At 41.8% G+C, this 20611-nt stretch overlaps 1 protein-coding gene across 3 annotated transcripts in view; it reads left to right on the forward strand.

Annotated features, from left to right (window-relative positions):
- The window catches only part of SEC23IP (SEC23 interacting protein), a 41971-nt gene extending 23603 nt beyond the window's left edge, over positions 1 to 18368 (forward strand). For 2 of the 3 annotated variants that reach the window (XM_049646542.1, XM_049646540.1), the window contains exons 13-19: positions 1774 to 1971; positions 7148 to 7303; positions 7728 to 7830; positions 9315 to 9500; positions 10165 to 10327; positions 10806 to 10911; positions 18001 to 18368. In XM_049646542.1, coding sequence (XP_049502499.1) covers positions 1774 to 1971; positions 7148 to 7303; positions 7728 to 7830; positions 9315 to 9500; positions 10165 to 10327; positions 10806 to 10887 — 888 coding nt within the window. In that variant the 3' untranslated portion in view covers positions 10888 to 10911; positions 18001 to 18368. The remainder of the gene's footprint in view (positions 1 to 1773; positions 1972 to 7147; positions 7304 to 7727; positions 7831 to 9314; positions 9501 to 10164; positions 10328 to 10805; positions 10912 to 18000) is intronic. The other variant, XM_049646541.1, reaches the window with a different exon arrangement.
- Positions 18369 to 20611: the final 2243 nt, after the last annotated feature.

Genomic DNA, 20611 nt, shown 5'->3' on the forward strand with positions numbered 1-20611 from the left:
CTGTGTTCCCCTCTCTCTCTGCGCCTCCCCTGTTCATGCTGTGTCTCTCTCTGTCTCAAAAATAAATAAATGTTAAAAAAAAAAAAAAAGAATTAACCAGTTAGACTTGATTCCCGATTTCCTGGTGTTTGGAAGTCCTTAATAGACAAGATCGGTTGGCCAGCTAAGTTTTGTTGAGGCGCCCTTTTAAGCAGAGACTTAGGCAGTCATGCGCGGCCTGGCGAGCGAGGGCTGCTGAGATGTGGGCTTGTGGTGAACAGGCCAGTCCACCCGTGGCAGCTGCTCACGTTCCTCTGACTCCGTCGGGCTGCTGTGTCAGGCTGCGCTCACAAACCAGTGTGAGTGGACTTGATCTCATTACTGCAGAGGCACACCTGTTCCACAGAGGCTTTGGTTACTTCCTTACTCATGGAAATACGTGGGTCTTCTGTTCAGCGCGGGAAGTTTTGAGCGTTTTTGCACCTGTGTAATCACCACCTAAGATGGGAGTTAGAACATTTCTGCCATCAGATAATTCTCTCATGCTTCTTTGTAGTCCACTCCTCCTGCCGTGTGATTACTACTTCGGTTTCCCATCATTGTGGAGTTTTGCTGGCTCTTCAAGTTCACATAAATGGAATCAGCATCATATATTCTTGTATCTGGCTTCTTTTACTCACAATCATGTTTCTCAGATTCATCCAGTTGTTGCAACATTTGCAGTTCATTCCTTTTTATCTCTGAGTAGTTTTTCCATTGTGTGACTCTAGCTGTAGGGTGCTCGTCCATTCTTCCCAAAATGGTTTTGAGGAAAATTGGTCAGTGGCTCCATGTAGACATGATGGGTGTAAACATGTTGAATGAAGAAATTTCTCCCCAAATTCATATCTTTATGGGAAGTATGTATTTTACAATTATATGGTACTTTAATCTGTCTAAAGTTGAGACCATAAAGGAAGAAGTTGGCATTTTTTATTAAAAATCTAAGTTCTATGGAAAAGTAGAGTGATTGTGTGGATCCTGAGAAGCTTAACAGAAACCCATGGGGGAGGGGAAGGAAAAAAAAAAAAAAGAGGTTAGCGTGGGAGAGAGCCAAAGCATAAGAGACTCTTAAAAACTGAGAACAAACTGAGGGTTGATGGGGGGTGGGAGGGAGGGGAGGGTGGGTGATGGGCATTGAGGAGGGCATCTTTTGGGATAAGCACTGGGTGTTGTATGGAAACCAATTTGACAATAAATTTCATATATTAAAAAAAAAAAAAAGAAAAGTAGAGTGAATAGTATAATGATAGCCAGTATTTAGATTTAACTGTTGCTGTTTTGCTGTTTTTCTTAGTCTCTTAGTCATTTTTTTCTTAAGCATTTTATTTATTTATGTTTATTTATTTTTGGGAGAGAGAGAGAGAGAGAGAGAGAGAAAGTAGGGAAGGGGCAGAGAGAGGGAGACACAGAATCTGAAGTAGGCTTCAGGCTCTGAGCTGTCAGCACAGAGCCGATGCAGGGCTCGAACTCATGAACTGTGAGATCATGACCTGAGCCAAAGTCGGATGCTCAACCAACTGAGCCACCCAGGCGCCCCTTTTTTCTTAAGAATTTTAAAGTAAATTGTAGAAATCCTGGTGTTTCTTCCCTAAATATTTAGTGTGTGTCTCTAAAAAGGACATTTCTCTAATCACCACACTGCCTAAGAAATGACTGAGGATTCCTTACCATCAACATAACGTGTTCCATAGTGATAGCTGATTAACTGAACTTTTCCTCAAGGTTATGTTATGAATTGTTGGTGTTTCACAGGAACAGAAAAAAGCAGCATCAGAAAAGAAGGCAGTGATGGCTGCTTCGACAAAAGGGCAAGAGGAAAGTGCTCAGAAAGCTAAAGAGATGGCTTCTCTCCCCTCAGAATCTAATGAGTCCAAGAGGAAACTTCCAGTTGGTGCTTATGTGTCTTCTGTGCATGTTGATTATGAGTCTTTTGAAGTTGGCACTGGACAGGTAAGTTTATATGTTGATTAGGGCTGCAAATTTTATATTGGAATCGTGTATCTTTTTTATTTGAGTTGGCTTTAAATTCTTTTTTAATTTTTTTTTTTTAACGTTTTATTTATTTTTGAGACGGGGAGAGACAGAGCATGAACAGGGGAGGGTCAGATAGAGGGAGACACAGAATCTGAAACAGACTCCAGGCTCTGAGCTGTCAGCACAGAGCCCGACGTGGGGCTCGAACTCACGGACCGCGAGATCATGACCTGAGCCAAAGTTGGACGCTTAACCGACTGAGCCACCCAGGCGCCCCGAGTTGGCTTTAAATTCTTTAAAAATTCAACATTTATGGGGGGCGATGGAGAAAACTGATTTGCATTCAGTAGGATTGTATGCTTCTTTCATGGAAATGTTCCAAATAAGGGATTGTGTGCTGAATGTTACTACTTTTGAAATTGTTTTCATTTCAGTTTTTCCATTATTTTGTAGCAGTACTTTATGTTTTATAGTATTAGTCTCTCATAGGCATCAGCAACAGAGTGGCAGTACTTAGAAAGAAAATTATGTTCTGAACACAGTAGACGCCAGTTACCTGCAGTTTTCAGTGACTCCAGGTCGACCGTGACCTGGAAGCAGACGATCCTCCTTCTGACATACATGGTCAGAGGGTCAGCAGTAGCCTAACATTACGTCACATGCCTACGTCATTCCCCCCACCTCATCTCATCACGTAGACCTTTTATCATCTCACATCATCACAAGAAGAGGCTGAGTGCAGTGCAAGAAGATATTTCAAAAGAGACACACTACGTTCACATGACTTTTATTATAGTATATTGTTGCAATTGTTCCGTCTTATTGTCATTGTGGTTAATGTCTTACTGTACCTAATTTATAAATTAAACTGTCGTAGGTATGTATGTGTAGGCAAAGACGTGGTGTATAGTGTACCAGATTTTCTGAGGTTTCAGGCATCCACTGGGGGTCTTGGAGTGTATCCCCTTGGATGAGGGGAGACTGATATATCCTTAGATTCCTGTGAAACTTGCTGCATTCACCTGACTTACAGTTTTTAGTATTCACAATTCTTCCCTCGGAGAAAAATTTTCTTTTTTTTTTTTTTTTCCAGAAAATTTCTATAAAAACCAAGGAGTCAGTGGTGCTTCATTTAATAGTATACTTTACTATACTTGTATCTCAGTGGCTTGGGAGTATTAAAATCTTTATAGACATTGTATTTTTGAGTGTATTTATAGTTGGGTCTCTAAGGTTCCTTATCATAAAGGAATTCATGACTGATTTAAAGAAGGCAGAAAATGGAACAAGGTGTTTATTACAGTCTATTCAAGCTTTTAACCCAATTCACTGATAAAGATTGCATTTTTTAAAATGTGTTTCTTTTTATTTATTACTAAGTTTATTTATTTTTTATTATTTATTTTTGAGAGTCAGAGAGAGACAGAACATGAGCGGGGGAGGGGCAGAGAGAAAGACACAGAATCCCAAGCAGGCTCCAGGCTCTGAGCTGTCAGCACAGAGCCTGACATGGGGCTCGAACCCATAAGCTGTGAGAGCATGACCTGAGCCGAAGTTGGATGCTTAACCGACTGAGCCACCCAGGTGTCCTATGTTTATTCATTTACTTTGAGAGAGACAGTTCACATGGGGAAGGGGCAGAGAGAGAGAAGGAGACAGAGAACCTCAAGCAGGCTCCACACTATTAGCGTGGAGCCCAACGTGGGGCTTGAACTCAAGAAACTGTGAGATCATGACCTGAGCCAAAGTTGGACACTTAACTGACTGAACCACCCAGGAACCCTTTATTATTATTTTTTAAGTTTATTTATTTATTTTGAGAGCGAGAATGCGGAAGGGTCAGAGAGAATGAGAGAGAGAATCCTAAGCAGGCTTTGCACTGTCAGCGTGGAGCCTGATGTGGGGGCTCGAACCCATGAACCGTGATATCATGACCTGAGGAAATCGAGAGTTGGATGCTTAACCTACTGAGCCACCCACGCGCCTCTAAAATGTCTTTCTTTTTAAACATGAGCAAACTTGAGCATACTTTAGCAAATGAAGGGCAGGTATTTCCTCATTTAACTGTGAAGGATCAGAGGATAGAAGATTTGTGGCACCAGGGACTCCCTGTGACCAGGACACTCTCACTGCATGCCCTTCTCTGGTAGTTGGCCTTCTCCATGAACCTGGGCTCATGGGTGTCATTGACTGTATGTTCCTTTCCTTATAGCTTTATGACCACAGGAAAAGGAATCTCCCCTGGTTGGTCCAGTTAGGAAAATTTACTTGACCTAGTTTGGGTTATAAGTCCATTTTGGCCAATTCATATTGCCTGGGGAATGGGGCACAAGTTGATATCACCCAGCCCAAGTCACATGCCACCTCTGTGGGGGGTGGGCCAATGTGGGCAAGTAGGGTCTGTTACCCAAAGGCCTATGGGGCAGTGTGGACAATAGCCTGTGTGCAGGCTTGTTGCCGGAAAGCCAAGAAACTCTGCTTAAGCAAGAGAAAAGAAATAACGTCATATTCTCCTTAGCCAGAACTAATCACTGTGAAGTGTTTGAACAAGCCCTTCTAGACTTTTATTTAAGCATATATTTATATATATATGCTTTAATAAAAATGGGAAAATACTACATAGTGTTTTACCAAAACATTCTACTGCTATTTTCAAACACTATATTATGAATATATTCCCATGTCTAAATATTTCTGTCATTTTTAATGACTGCCTTGTATTACTGTTTGGAAAGATAATGATTTATTTTGTCACTTACTTGTTACCGGATGTATTAGCTTGCTCGGGCCGCTGTAACAAAGTATCTATCGCACGCTGGGTGGCTTTAAACAATGGAAACTTATTGTCTCAGTTCTAGAGGCTGGAAGTCTAGCCAGGTGTCAGTAGGACACGCTCTCTTTGAAACCTACGGGGAAGAACGCTTCCTGCCTCATCCAGCTTCTGGCGGCCCTCCAGGGGCTCCTGAGCTTATAGATGTAGCTCTCCAGGCATCTGTTTTCACATGGCTCCTCCTGTGTCTGCATCCTCTATGTGTCTGTCTCTTTGTCCAGATTTCCCCTTTTTATAGTAACACCAATCATGTTGGATTAGGGCCCACCTGAGTACCTTATTATAACTTGATTACCACTGCAAAGACCCTATTTCCAAATAAGGTCTGAGGAAGTGCTATGTATCTTGTGGGGGACACAGTTCACCCATAACATCGGACATGTAGGCAGTTTCTGGTTTTCCACCTTTTTAAGTAATCCGGTGATGAACACTTTTTTTTTTTTTTTTTTAATATTTATTTTTGAGAGAGGGAGAATGAGCCTGGGAGAGACAGAGAGAGAGGGAGACAGAGGATCCGAAGCGGGCTCCATGCTGATGGCAGCGAGCCCCATGCAGGGCTCGAACTCACCAACCTTGAGATCATAACCTGAGTCGAAGTCAGATGCTTAATTGACTGAGCCACCCAGTGATAAACACTTTTAAACCAATTTTCTGTGCACGTTCTTCGTTATTTCCTTTAGCTAAATAAGTACAAGTGGGATAGCTGGGCCCAAGAACGTACACACAAAATTCTGGTAGTTCTGTCTACTTGCCCCTGAAAAGGCTGTGCTGGTTTGTACTCTGGCTAGCAGTTTATAGCATTGACTGTCCGGTCTCCTCACTGTCCGGTCTCCTCACTGACACCGGTGCTACCCTTTACACATGGCTCCTTTACGGATAGTCAGTGCTGTCACTTTGGTCTCTTTCTTCTGAAGAAATAACTTTATCGTGAAAACAGAGGACTTTTACTTTCTTTCTAGTATTTCATTGATCTGATAACCTTGTGGGGACAATGGCGCCTCGCTGTGTTTCTGAGCACTAGACAAGTTAGCTGTTGGCTCGTAGGTCTGTTTGGCATGATTTCTTTGTAGAAGTGCTGATTTTACCTACTTTCCTGCTGAGTTCTTTTTCCCTTCACAGATATCGAAGAGTTTCTGTATATTAAGGGTATTTGGTCTTTGTCATCTGTGTGGTAAAAACCTTCTCTGGTTGGTATTTTTCCTTTTAACTTTGGATTTTCTTCTTCTTTTCTTGTCTGGAGCTGGGGGAAGTGGGTAATCTTGGGAGCACATCCTGTGTGGCCCTCATCAGTAGCAGAAACCATTGAATTTGCACATATAAGGACAAGCCAAGGCGTGTGCAGTCCACACTTTGTTGGAAGGGGCAGCCTAGTGTAGTCGAGGGTGCATCGGAGTGGGAATGAGAAGTCCTCGTTCTGCCACCCCGGCTGAGTGCTCTCGGGTGAGTGGTGCCACCTGTCTGAGCTTAACCGTCTTCATCCGAGAAGTGACATCTTCATCCAAGGGGTGACATGATCATCTTGCCTACATCCCTTTCAGTGGGCCTCTGTCGTGCACGTGGGGATTGTTCTTCCTTCTCAGGGTACTCGGGTGACAAAGGCCTGTATCCTGCCACTGAGCAGCAAACAGAAGAGCTTTGTAAACTGTAGAGTGGCACCAATGTAGGTGCTTTTTCTTAATCTCGACAGTTCTCAGCGGGCTGCGACACTACATGCAAGCTGTCCCAAAACAGCTCTTTGGGGGCACATCGTTTTCCTAATGGAAAGCAACTTGCTTGAACAAACGAAGGTGGTAGCCGGAATAGAAGTAGCAGTTGGCGAACGCCAGGCCCTGTGCTTAGCACTTCATGTGGATTAGGTTCTTGATTTTTTAACCCCATTATGAGTTTGGCATTGTTATGATCCCCATTTTATAGGCAAGGAAACAGGCTAAGGCAAGAGAGGTTAAGAAACTTGCCCAAGGTCACATAGTGAGGCGTGGAGCCAGGATTCAAACCCAGGCAGTTTGAAGCTAGAGTCTGCAGTTTTAAGGGTAATTTATAACCAAAGTAAATGTAATGCTTACTGTGTACTGTACATACTATGCTGTACAACAAGGAGAAATATAGCAGAAGATGGAGAAGCCTGTGAAGATTTTAAAGAGAGAGTTTTTAGGCCCTTTTAAAATAGCTGTGACAGTGATTATAAGCCTCACAAGCCGCACCTAGAATGGCATCATCTATGTCGAGGTGATTTTAATTAAGTGCAGTTCCAGTTTGAACTTGTGAATTTTCTGTTCTATGCCATTGGAATGATGATCTTTCATTATTTTTGATTCTTCCTAGGTTTCTGTTGTTTACAACTCATTAGACTTTGAACCAGAGATTTTCTTTGCCTTGGGATCTCCAATTGGTATGTTTCTCACTATTCGAGGAGTGGATAGGATAGATGAGAACTACAGGCTTCCCACCTGTAAAGGATTCTTCAATATTTATCATCCAGTGAGTGAATTGAATTACTTTTTATTTTGGAGAAGATGAAACACCCACATAGAAACACCTATCTGGATCATCCTAATAGCTTCTCAGATCCCTATTTCTTAGGAACTAACTCTGATTTTGAGGTACATACAGCTCAGCTCTCTGTCCTAATAGAGAACAGTCTGATGCTTTCCAATACACTTCTCTACCGGAGAGCCTTTGTTCAAGGAAATAGTTCTGTTGTTTTGCTTGCAAAGTAATTTTACCCACAAACGTGGAAGTCTCCTTATAATTACCAGTATAATTAGACTGGTAATATACCAGAATAACCTGGGGGAAGAAATCAAAATCTCTGGTTTGCTGGTTATCCGTTTGGTCGCCCAACTGAGCTACGTAACTCAAGATAAAACAGCTTTTCCTGAATTTCCAATTCTTCCCTTTGCAGCTTGATCCAGTGGCGTATAGATTAGAGCCTATGATTGTTCCAGATTTGGACCTGAAAGCAGTTCTCATTCCCCATCACAAAGGCAGAAAAAGACTTCATTTAGGTAAAAAGCAAATACTGTAAAAACTTGTTTCCTTCTTGTCATTTTGGAATCTGTCAGTCCTAATGAATTAGGTGTTTCCTGTCATTTGTAATTGAATTATGAAAACGTTAACACTAAGTTCTTTCTTAATGGAATTAGTGTTATTGAAATGGCTGCTGTGTTTAGAACCCATTTATTAGAACATTCAGAGGAACTGTGAAGAAAGGTTTTGAATGCGTTGCTTCTCTTTGTTGACTTTTTCCTTGAAATGGCGTTCTAATGGTTGAGATACTTAGGAATGGGGGAAGTTGGTAATAAAATGATGAGATGCATAGATTTTGATAGAGTTTGGTCATAATTTTTGGAGTTGGGAAGCCGAGTAACATGAACGAAGGACCAACAATCAGGAAATAAACCCTATGCTAAGTTAAGTGAGCTGTCATGTCCTTGCTAACAGGATAAACTTTTCCCTTTAAAAATGTTCATTAAACATAGTGGATCGATAATAATTCCAAGTGGGCTTTAGGTTTCTCTTATGCCAGTTAAGGGTGTATATTACTCATAGGTTTAAAGGTCTGGGTGGAAAGGATGGGAGTGTAGCACAGAAGAGCGAGGAAAGTGATCATGCCTTTTTATTTGAAAGTGGGGGTTTCCTTTCTTTTTTTTTTTTTTTTTTTGCTTACATCATGCTTTTAAAAAACATTTACCTCTTTTTTGTGGCACTTGGGTGGCTCTGTTGGGTAAGTGTCTGTCTGACTCTTGATTTTGGCTCAGGTCATGATCTTGAGGCTTGTGAGTTCGAGCCCCGCATCTACCTCTGTGCTGACAGCGTGGAGCCTGCTTGGGATTCTCTTTCTCTCTCTCTCTCTCTGCCCCTCCTCCACTTGCACTCACTTGCTCTCTCTCTCTCTCTCAAAATAAATAAACAGTAAAAAATAAATAAAAATGTATTTAACTCTTTTGGACTTAAAATGAGAAATTTGATACTCAAATACCTTGAGTTCAAATAGGATTTATTAGACTGAAGTAGAAAAGGTTGAAGGGGCAGGAGTTTTTTCATTTTTAAAGAAGTTAAATTGTGGTTATGTCAGAATCTCAAATCCTCAAAACCATTTTACCATTACAGATTAGAAAAGCAGTCATCTTTTAAATCTTACGGGTCTATTTTTTTTTCTTCTAACTTACGGTAAAAAAAAAAAAAAGCACATGAATTTTTATGGTATTTGAACTCTTTTCTCTTCTTTTCTTTTCTTTTTTGGAGAGAGGAAATGTATACATTTTGGCTGGATTAGCTTTAGTTGTTAAAAAAATGACAGAGTAAGACTCCTCAAGACATTTTTATATGTTGAAAGTTCTTGGCTGAGAAACTCCCGTGTGGTTGGCGTTTAAGGCCTTGAGGGGGTCTTAACCTGTCTGAGGACGGTGTTAACTTTTGTTTTAATTTTCGTGGTACAGAATTTTACCCAGTGCCTAATTCACTTGATATGTCGTCTTAATCTCTTTAGAGTTGAAAGACAGTCTCTCTCGTATGGGATCTGATTTAAAGCAGGGCTTCATCAGCTCCCTGAAAAGCGCTTGGCAGACGTTGAACGAGTTTGCCCGAGCTCACACCTCTTCAGCTCAGCTTCAGGAAGAACTGGAAAAGGTGGCCAATCAGATCAAAGAAGAAGAAGAAAAACAAGTCGTTGAAGGTAAATTTAACCTTTGAGGCATTTTCTAGTACAAATGTCGTTTGTAAACATAATACTTACGAATTGCTCAATGAGGCCTTTCCATTCTAGTCTCTTTTGTTAAAATGTTCTTCCTACAAAGGAAAATCTGTTCTGATAAACTGCTTCAGAATGCACGTCGGCCTTTTCCTGGAGTTTTGCCTGATAGTTGCTGGACTTTTTTACTCTGCAATCTTAAATTTTTGTCGAAACTCCTAAGGCCAGAATGGCATGTCAGAGTTGAGAGCTAAGCTCGTATTCAGGCATGTTAAAGGCCCGCTCGCTGTGAGAAGTTACCTTGCTGTTGTTGAACTGTGTCATTATGTTGTAGACTTTACCTGCATAGTCAGGTCTTTGTGCCGTGATGTTTTTTGACTCAGATTCTAATTCTGTTTCCTTTCTTTCTGCAACTCTCTCACCCCTTTTCTTCAAAACTGCTGTCAGCTCGTTGGCTCTTTCTCCTCTCTCTCGGGTAACCAGCCCCTCTTCCTTCCCCCGGCTCTTTGGAGGAATGGGAAGGGAGCCTGGTAGCTCCCCAGGTCGCTACGTGTGGCAAGCGATATTCTCTTGAGCCCAGAAAGTCAGCTAAAGTCAAAGGATAATGATTAAGTGATTGACTTTGATATTGAAATGGTTTAAATTCTAGCAGAAAAGATTGTTGAAAGTCCAGATTTTTCCAAGGATGAGGACTACTTAGGAAAGGTGGGAATGCTAAACGGAGGCCGCCGAATTGACTACGTTCTTCAAGAAAAGCCAATAGAGAGTTTTAATGAATATCTTTTCGCTCTTCAGAGTCATTTATGCTATTGGTAAGTGTCGTCTTCTTTGATAACATTCCCGTGGCCTTTAGGTGCCAGCACATACAGTAGTTTTAGGGAGACTCTTTTGCGGATTTGTCACTTGGGATGGAATATTAATTTCAGTGGCCGTGTATGCAGAATCAGTATTTTCCCCCTTTAGTTTGTTGTCCACAAGATGGCAGTGTGTCATCTGACTTTGACCACAGGCCTTTGGTACTTGCACACTGTTTCTATAGGGATACCTTTCACAGAATGAGAGCGGTGGGGACTTTGAAAAGCCACCCTTTCATATTGCGGCACAGCTGTTTTGTAGCTGATCGGTATCCATCCAGTTTTTAAGGGCAGCTTTAAGGCTACACTACTTTATTTTCATTTGCCTTTCCTAGGTAGGTTGACTAGAACAAAAGTTGCATTTTTCACCTTTATGCATAGAGGTTGATTTCTACTCATGGTCTGTTAAGTAAAAATGTTCTTTTCTTTGTGATAGGGAATCTGAAGATACCGCCCTGCTGTTACTTAAAGAAATTTATCGAACAATGAGCATTAGTCCAGAACAGCCCCAGCATTGATTGGACTTCAGTCTCACTCTGTGAGTTTATCTTTATTATGCGTATACATTGTGAATGTTTCATTCTGAAGTCTTTTTTAGTTTTTGTTTTTTGTTTGTTTGCTTAATGTAATCTCTGTGCCTAGTGTGGGACTAGAACCCATGACCCCGCGATCAAGAGTCACATGTTCCACTTGGACTGAGCCAGCCGGGCACCTCTCTGAAGTCTTTTTTATGGAGTTGATGTTGACTATAATTTTCTCTTTTTTCTGTTTCTTCCTAGTAGTTTTTTTTTTTTTTTCCTTTTTTTAAAAAATTCAGAATAGAGACCTTAAAGAGGGGAATTGGTTTGCAGTCTACATTTCTGATGTGTTAACAGTTTTCTAATTCCACATCAAATTTTTCTTTTGTTTTCAATTTCTTTCAATGAGACATTCCCAAGAATATCAGTTAGGAGTTGTTTTGGTTGTAGGTAGCAGAACCCAGCTCACTGTACCTTAAATGAAGAGAGGTTTATGTTTCTTGTGTCATTTGTTGGGTAAAGTCACTGGACATCCACACTGTTGGCATCTTTTCATCTGCACCTCGGCTCTTATTCCACAATTACAAGACGGGTCCCGTGGTTCCAGGCATCACGTGTACATTTGAGACATGAATACGGGGGAAAGGATTGTTCCGTTATATCTATTCCTTTTAATTAGGAAAGCAAATTCACTAATGAATTTGCTATTGACTAAGCCTGTACCACATGTCCCGTGTCTCCTCCAACCCCAAACTGCATGGAGGGTTATAAAAGCAATGCTTTATGCGCCCCAGTCCTTATAGAGGGAAGGGGTAGAGAAGGGGGTTAAACCTATGAAGAACGAGCCAGCCTGCGTTCCTGACGGTTCTCCTGAGACCCCGACCCCTCCTCTTCCTCACTAGATGATGCATCATTTACAAAAAAGAGGTGTGTTTTTTAAATAGCTCGAAATTTTGAAGCCCTTCATGAAATACAAGTGGTGAGCTCTAAACTGTGAAGTCAAAAGTAGTTCCTGGCACTTTTTATCTTTCTAATAATAAATGTGAAGTTCAGCCTCCACCTTATTCTGGAGAGGTAACCACTTTCAGGATTGCCCTCGAGGGATCGCCCTGGGCATATCCAGGCTGGTATGTGTGCACCTGGAAACAAAGGGATCTCATTGAACGTATTGTGCTACTTGATGGCTTCCATCAACCTTCTCACTTGTGCAGCTTGTATTTTATGTTGGCTGGTATCTTTTTCATTCTCTTTAGTGGCCGCATAGTAACCTCTTGTGTGGCTGTACTCCGTCTTATTTAGCCAGTTTCCCATTAATGCACATTTAGATCATTCCCTAATATATATTAGGGAGTCTTAGTCAACAGAGTAGGTGAGAGGTTTAAAAAAGCCATTTTGCAATCAGGCTCTTGATATAGTTTTACCAGTTCTCACCATTTCTGATACTATAGTACCAAAATAAACTGGAGGTGATGTCAAAAGCTACCCCAGTTCAGATTTTCAGTTATAAAATGGTCTGTCCTTTGGTTGACAAATATTTATTCAGTACTTATTGTGTGCCAGGCACCAGTTTTCATGCTGTGGATAAATGGATAATAAGATAGCCTTCTCACCTTTAAAGAACTTCCCTTCTCCTGGGAGGAGAGCAGTAGTAAACCTGTGCTTTCCCCACAAGTACATTCCAGATATTGGTAGGTTTTGTGGAGAGAGAAAATAGGAAGACGTTGCAGGTGATGGGTAGCTACTGGGAAAGGCCTTGCTGGGCGATGATGACATTGGGTTTGAAATTTGAAAGATGAGAAGGAGGTGGACATCCGAGGATTTGGGGAGAAGAAACAGAAGGAAGGGCAGCTTCCTTCTAAGGTCATGAGATGGGAATAGACGTGTCACGTTTGAGGGACAGCAAGGAGATCATTGTGGCCGGTGGTAATAAAAGAGGAGAGGAGTCAGAGAGGTGGGCGGGCCTGGTTATGAGGTCGCTGGTAAGGCCTTTGCATTTTACTCTGAGTATAATGGAAACATGGAAGGCTTTAATGGGCGGAGTGACATGACTTGGCTTAGGCTGTAGAAGGAATGCTCTCGGTGCTGGGTGGAGGGCAGACTGCTGGGCAAGAATGGTGGAAGGGGGAGTTGTGAAGAGGCTAGTGGTGACCGACGAGGGCTCTAGTGATAATGGCTGAGGGCAGATCTGTTGTGGAGGGAGGGAAGTCCAGGACTTCCAGAGGAATTCATCGTAAGCGGGGAAGGAATGAAGTTGAGGATGACTCTTAGGATTTTGAGGTGAGCCGCTGGGTGGATGGTGTACGTTTCCTGGGAAGGCTTATGGACAGAGCAGGCTCTTGGGTGGGGGTGGGGAGTGGGGACGAGGAATCCGTAGTTCTGTTGTGTTAAGTCAGTAGTTGATGATGTTGTGAAGCTGATGGCCTGAAGCCCAGAAGAAAGTTTGAGCTTAAGGTAATAACCTTAAAATCATTCATCAGCATATACTTGGCCGTTTGAAGCCAGAAACTGGATGGGATCACCTTGGAGTGAGTAGGTGGAGAAGAGGTCTGGTGGAGAAGGAGGAGCCATGGAAGTGAAAGAAAATTTGGGGGCTTACGATCTCAGAGAAGCTGAGAGAAGATTGCTTCAAGAGAGAGTGGTCAGTGGTGTCCAGGGTTGCTGACACAGAGGTCAAGAAGGAGGAGGGCCAAGACTTGGCCGTGTGCTTGAGGCTCGAGGAGGGCGTAGAACTTCACTGGTAACCTTGTTAACACCATGGCAGAGGTAAAGTGGGTTGAGGAGAAGTAAGGGATCAGATAGGAAAGAGTTCTGCTGTGAAGGAATAGAAATAAGATGGGGGGACGTTTTATGATATTAAGGTATGTTTGCTACTGAGAACGACCCAGTGCTGGGGGGAGAAAATGGTAAGACAGGAGCAAAAGGGGATAATTGTGGAGGAAATACTTGCAAAGGCAGTGCAGGAAGGGGCCTAGGTCAAGTGAAGCGTTTAGCCTTAGGAAAAGAACAGGGATGCATCTTTCCCGGTGCCAGATGAAGAAGAGGAGTGTGGGCACTGATGCAGATAGGTGGTGACATTGGTGGTGCCTTCAGGGATCTTCTTTCGTCCGGGGGAGGACGGACAGTAAATAAACAATTGAAGTGTGCCAGACGGTAAAAAGTAGAGCAGCAGGGTCAGGGGGAGAGGGAGTGCGTTTGGGATGGGACTCGTTGCTATTCTGTATCAGATGGTGAGGGACAGTCTCACTGATACAATGTCATTGGAGCAAGTAAGCAAGGCGGGATCTGGGGAAAGCTCATTTCAGGCAGAGAGAAGTATATGTATCAACATAAAGAGCTGCCTCATTCTTTGTAATGATTGTGTGCTATTCCATTGACTGCTACACTATGTGTTTTTTTTTTTTAATCAAAAAAATTTTTTAATGTTTATTTTTGAGAGAGAGAGAGAGAGAGAGAGAGAGAGAGACAGAGCATGAACAGGGGAGGGGCAGAGAGAGAGGGAGACACAGAATCTGAAACAGGCTCCAGGCTCTGAGCTGTCAGCACACAGCCCAACGCGGGGCTCGAACCCACAGACTGTGAGATCATGACCTGAGCCGAAGTCGGCCGCTTAACCGACCAAGCCACCCAGGCGCCCCTGTGTTTTTTTTTTTTTTTTTTTAATTAAAATTTTTTTTTAATGTTTATTTTTGAGAGAGAGAGAGAGAGACAGAGTGTGTGTGAGTGGGGGAGGGGCAAAGAGAGAGGGAGACACAATCTGAAGCAGGCTCCAGGTTCTGAGCTGTCAGCGTAGAGCCTGACACGGGGCTTGAACTCACGAACTGTGAGATCACCACCTGAGCCGAAGTCAGATGCTTGACCAACTGAGCCACCCAGGCATCCCTACACTATAGTTTTTTAAACCAGCTCCTTGTTAATAGGCATTTAGGTCATTCTGATCTTTTACTAGTATAAAGAAGGCTTTACTGTTCATAGTATTTAAGAGTTGCATTGTATTCCATTTTATAGTTCTGTTATTTATTAAAATACTTAATTTATCTACTATTGTCGAGTGTTTAGATGTTTTCCAACTTTATTATAAATAATTCTGACATGTAGTTGCATATGCTTTTTGCACATATCTGGGATAAATTCCTACATGTAGCATCGTTGGATTTAAGAGTATCGCACATTTTAAAGGAATTTGGTGTGCTTGGGTGACTCATTGGAGCATCCGACTCTTAATTTCAGCTCGGGTCACGATCCCAGGATTGTGGGATCAAGCCCTTTGTTGGGCTCTGTGCTGAGTGTGGGGCCTGCTTTGGATTCTCTCCCTCTCCCTCCCTCTCTCTCTCTTAAATAAAAACAACCAAAATAAAAGGATTTTGATCTATACTACCTATTGCTAAATTGCATTTCAGAAAGATTTCTTGGTTTTCATGTTTACCATCAGTATAAAAGTGCTGGTTTTCCTGTACCGTTGCCAACACTGGGTATTACTATTTTTAAAAATTTTGCCTATTTGATAGCATAAATTATTATAATTGTTTTAGTTTATATTTCCATTATTAGTGAAATGGAACATTTTTGGTATATTTAAGTGCCCATTTGTATTTTTTGTCAGTTGTCTAGTCTTAACCTATGTGTATTTCTCTGGATATTTTTGTTTCTTAATGATTTATATTATAATATTTAAGGTTAATAACGTTTTGTCACTGTAGAGTTTTTTTCCAGTTTGACATTGGCCTTTTATTTTTGCTTATGCTTTGGATTTTGGGGGTTTGGATGGGTAGAGAATATGTTTTAAAAATACATAAGCCAGTCTTTGGAGATTACTTACCATTTCAATAATTACATTTAATTTTTTGTTTTTATATAGTGTTTTAATTTAACTTTATAGGTTAGAAAGATATATTTTAGAAGAATAGAGGGATTTAACTTTTTTCTTAGTTGTTTTGCCCATGCCATATATTGAAATGCATCCTTTTGTCATTGATTTGATGTTTCTATGATAAGTTCTTGTTTGACATTTTTATTATATGCCCAGTATTGTTTTCTTTTTTTGATGAGAAAATTGCTTTTAAAAAATTTACTTATTTAAGTTTATTCATTTACTTAGAGAGCGCAAGTGAGGAAGGGGCAGAGAGACAGGGAGAGAGAGAATCCCAAGCAGGCTCTGGGTTGCCAGCACAGAGCATGACATGGGGCTCGAACCCATGAAACTGTGAGATCATGACCTGAGCTGAAACCAAGAGTCGGACACTTAACCGATTGAGCTACCCAGGCACCCCAAGAAAATTGATTTAAATTTTTTTTTAATTCAGTGTCGTTAACATACAGTGTTATATTAGTTTCAGGTGTACAATATAGTGACTCACCACTTCCATACATAGCTTAGTGCTCATCAGGATAATTGTACCCAGTCTTTGTTTTCTAGGTTTTTTGACATTTCTTCTATTGACTTATTCATCTGTCTACCATATTTTACTGATTGCAAGTCGTATATTTTCCACATTTTATCTTTACGTTTGGACTGCATCTTCTTTTTTTTTTTTTATGTTTATTTTATTTTTGAGAGGGACAGAGAGAGCACGAGCAGGGGAGGGGTAGGGGGAGAGGAAGACACAGGATCCGAAGCAGGCTCCAGCCTCTGAGCGGTCAGCACAGAGCCTGATGCGGGGCTCGAACTCACCAACCGTGAGATTATGACTTGAGCTGGAGTCAGCGCTCACCTGGCTGAGCCACCCAAGTGCCCCTGCACTGCATCTTCTAATCAGCTGTTGCCTGGATGGTGTTGACTTCTTGCCAAAAGGGTTTGCGTTATTTTCTCCCAGTTACTGGGTGGGGCACTACCAACCTGAGCCTGCTTAAGCTAATTTCTCTGCTTCAGGTATTTGGACGATGCTGCTAGTATGAATTCAGACACAAAATTTGTGGGCTGGCAGGGCTGGGGGACCAGTTCACATACCAAGGAATATCTTTTCCCTTCTTCCCATCGTCAAGGAAGAGGCGTGCAGACTTCTTGGCTGTCCTTTGTAGAGGAAGGGTTATTCTTTTTACCCCTCATTGAGGCTGTGGCCATTCCATGTCCCCACTTTTTGTGATGGTCTCTGTCTCCTTTTAGAGTCTGTATCCTGAGCGTCTTTTTTTCTTTGCCTAAGATGGGTGCCTGAAATGATGGTACGTCTCACAATCAATGGTGTCTTACACTTCGTGAAATACGGTGTTTTAGTGACCGTAACAAAGATTTTGCTGTCTGGCGGTGCAAGTTCTGAGTATACGACGGTCTTGGCTGTTGTCGCAAATGACTTTTGAAATGACCCAAGTTCCCCTGACAGTGTCTTTCCCCAAAAGAAAGCAAAAGCTAGCATGAAAAACTAAGAACCTTTCATTTCATACAGAATTTTTCACTGCTCATTGTTTTACTTCTCCTTATACTTGGTTTTAAAATTTGGGCCAGAACTTTGGTTCCTGAGACTGTTGTAATAGTGTACGATAATTGAGAATATGAACAGTTCTTCTCTACTTGGTTCGTGTAAGCTTAGGTCAGTTTTATTGAATAATTTTATGTTTTTCTCCTTTAGTCCTTTTTAGAAGTATGCTTTAAGGGGCTCCTGGATGGCTCAGTTGGCTGAGTGTCCGGCTCTTGATTTTGGCTCAGGTCATGCTCTCCCGGTTCGTGAGTTTGAGCCCCGCTTTGGGCTCTCGCTGACAGTGTGGAGCCTGCTTGGGATTCTCTCTCCCTCCGTCTCTCTCTCTCTCTCTCTCTCTCTCTCTCTGCTCCTCCCCTGCTCATGCAGTCTCTCTCAAATTAAAAAAATAAAAATAGAAAAAGAATTGTTCTTTAAAAAGCCTCTCATGAATCTGACAGAAACTTTCTCTCTTATTTTCCATACGTGTTTTGTTCTGGAGAGCTACCAAGCTGGCCGCTCTCAGTGAACGCCCCTGGCCTCACGTCCACCCCCGCGGAAGGCCCGAGGCCTTGTGCTCACGGGCTGTGTCCTTCGGAGGCACTTGACAGTATTTCTTTTACTTCAGGAAGGAATAACAGTGCATTTGTGTGTTATTACTGTAACTTTGTGAAGTTCACCAGGTATTTTCTTTTTCTTCTAAAGGCTTTCTTGTCTTTCCGGAAAGTCGGGCAAGAAATTGCATTGCTGAGAAAACCCTCAGAAGACATTCCCAGTTTGCTCCCGTGATGGATGACAGAAAAGTGGTTCATCAGCGTTTGCTCAGAATTTCTCACATGTAGGAAGCCGTTTCAAAGAAAACGTACAGAACAAAAAGACAATGGAGAAAATCAGTACCACATGTGGACAGTATAGATAAGAAAATGTAATTTGAAAAATGATGCAATTAAAAATTCCTCAGATCAGTTTAGTTGTACAGCTGTCAGAGTAATGCGTGATATCAATGAAGAAATATTTGTAGCATGCAGATGGTTATTTCTGTTTCTTAAAAACCTATTGTCAATGGGCCATTAAACTTGCATTTTTTTAAATTAATGTAGTATGTTCTTTTATTCAAGTATGGACTTCTTGAGAAACTATAGTAATACGACTTTCCAAAAATTTATATTCTACTTTCAATGTGACTTGTAGTTTCGAGCTGCTTTAATGAGGGGTCATTGGTGTCTAAGAGGAAGTAACCAAGAGCACTTATATTCCGAGTTGAATCTGAGGTTTTATGAAGCCTTTCAGGCTCTCGCTGAGAGCGTACTTGTGGAAAGAAGTGAGATGCTCCGGAGGTCCCGTGAAGTGTCGTCCGGGCACATGCGCGTCCGCTCGCAGGGGTGTGGGGAGCAAATTGGAGGTTTTCCGTTTTGTCATCTGAGGAGCTGTGCAGTCGCCTCATTGCTAAACTTTCAGTTAATGTGAGAACCAAAGTAGACTTTTTAGGTTTTGGGGTGGGTTTTTTTTGTTCGTTTTTTTGCTTTGTATTAATTTCACGTATACCAAAGTATTTCAGAGTATGAAATGTATTGCTTCTAGACTGTAGATCTACTTCCTGGAAAGACTGTTCTGTAATATTTCACTTTGTTTTACTATGACTTTAAAATCAAATTATCTTAAATATTTTCCTAATACTACATGGGAATGCCGATTTTTCTTCTTTTGTTATGCGATAGAAACATTTTACACTGTTTACATAGTTCTCATGGAACATAGACTTTTTTGAAAGCAACATATGATACACATTTTTTTGTGTATATATTCTAACTAGTGTGAATAAAACAGTAATGGCATTTTTAAAAAGCAGCATACGTCTGTATTTCTCGTCTTTCTTAAAAATGTTCCTGTGACTATTCCTGCATTCATTTACTTTTCATTGTGAGTATGTGCTGTATGTGGTTTGTTCCTAGCATTTACTCCTAATAATAGAATTAGGACAGAACAACTTTAGAGCTGAAGTGATCTCGGGCAACATGTGTTCATTCCAACCAACCTCATTCTCCGGCTGAGGACACAACGCTAAGTGCCTTTCTCTGACTGCAGACTGGGGCTGGAACACAGTTTCCCTGACTCCGTTTTGGCCTTCATTTCTCTACACCTAGTACTATTGTTTTTCACTTAATAGCCACTTATCTTCCCCAAACTGACGACATAAAGAAAAATGAGGGTTGTTTATGGATACTAAACAAAATCCAGTTTGAATTTTCAATCGACAAGTGGTTTCGTCTGCCTATGTCTTTTGAGTCTTGTGCAAAGAAGAAACACCTGAACCAGTGTGCAAAGAATAAATTGTGTACCAGCTGAGTTTCAGGAATTTTGAGACTTTAACACTTGAAACACGTATTCGAATTTTTTGGTGACTCTGCCTGTGGACGTGTATTTGTATTACTCTTCAATTTCCGTTAAAAAAAAAAAAAACGCGTAGTTCGTAGTTCCCATGAGGGCGGAATCGGCATCTATTAGCATGTTGTTCACTATTGATAGCATATCAGGCCTGGCACAGTCTTGTCTCATACTAAATATTCCAAATATTTCTTGAATAAAAGAATTTTAAGAATCAAAAACATGGTTTAATGCATGGAAGAGGCCTTGGAAGACCATCCAGATCAGTGGTCTGCAAAACTCAGAACTTTCACCAAATTCCAGAACATAACCTAGACGTGAGCATAGCTTCCGAGTCCAGCTGGATCTCCCCACTTCCCCCAGGAACAAACCCCCCCGCCTGGAACCTCCCACCCCAGCCCCTGATCCAGGTTATCCAGGTTAATGTCCTCACTTTCCCCAGGTGAGGAAGGTCATCTCTCGTCCTTCTGAAAGGGTTTCAGACCCAGAGTGTGGGACCAAAAAAAGCAGGAGTGTCTGAAGTTGGAGGTCCCGAGTCCTCATAAAACCGATGATGGTAACCTGGCTGGTTAAGTTGATGTGTAACAAGGGGAGAGAGCTCTGTAGCTGTGATACACCTGTGTGTTTCCTGGGTCTCTCAAGTAAGGGTGTTTTCTCAAAACGCGAGTGTAATCATAACTACACAGATTATATCATAGTAGATAACCGCCATCCCGGCGGGAAGACCGTATGTGTGAGATAGTCCCGACACGCAGTCTGACTGTGAGCAGTGACCCTGACCCTGCGTTCCTGCTGTTGGGCCCTCTCCTCGAGATGTCTGTCATACTCCCGGCAGGTTATCAGTCTTGTCCTGCCATTTCACCTCCGAATGAGCTTCCCAGACCTTGACAGCCTCGTAAAGAGCTCTGGCACCCACGCGCCCTGGTGTCCAAGCCCTCGGCTGTGGCTCCTGG

This window comes from Panthera uncia, chromosome D2 (assembly GCF_023721935.1).
Source record: "Panthera uncia isolate 11264 chromosome D2, Puncia_PCG_1.0, whole genome shotgun sequence".
NCBI classification, from domain to species: Eukaryota; Metazoa; Chordata; class Mammalia; order Carnivora; family Felidae; genus Panthera; species Panthera uncia.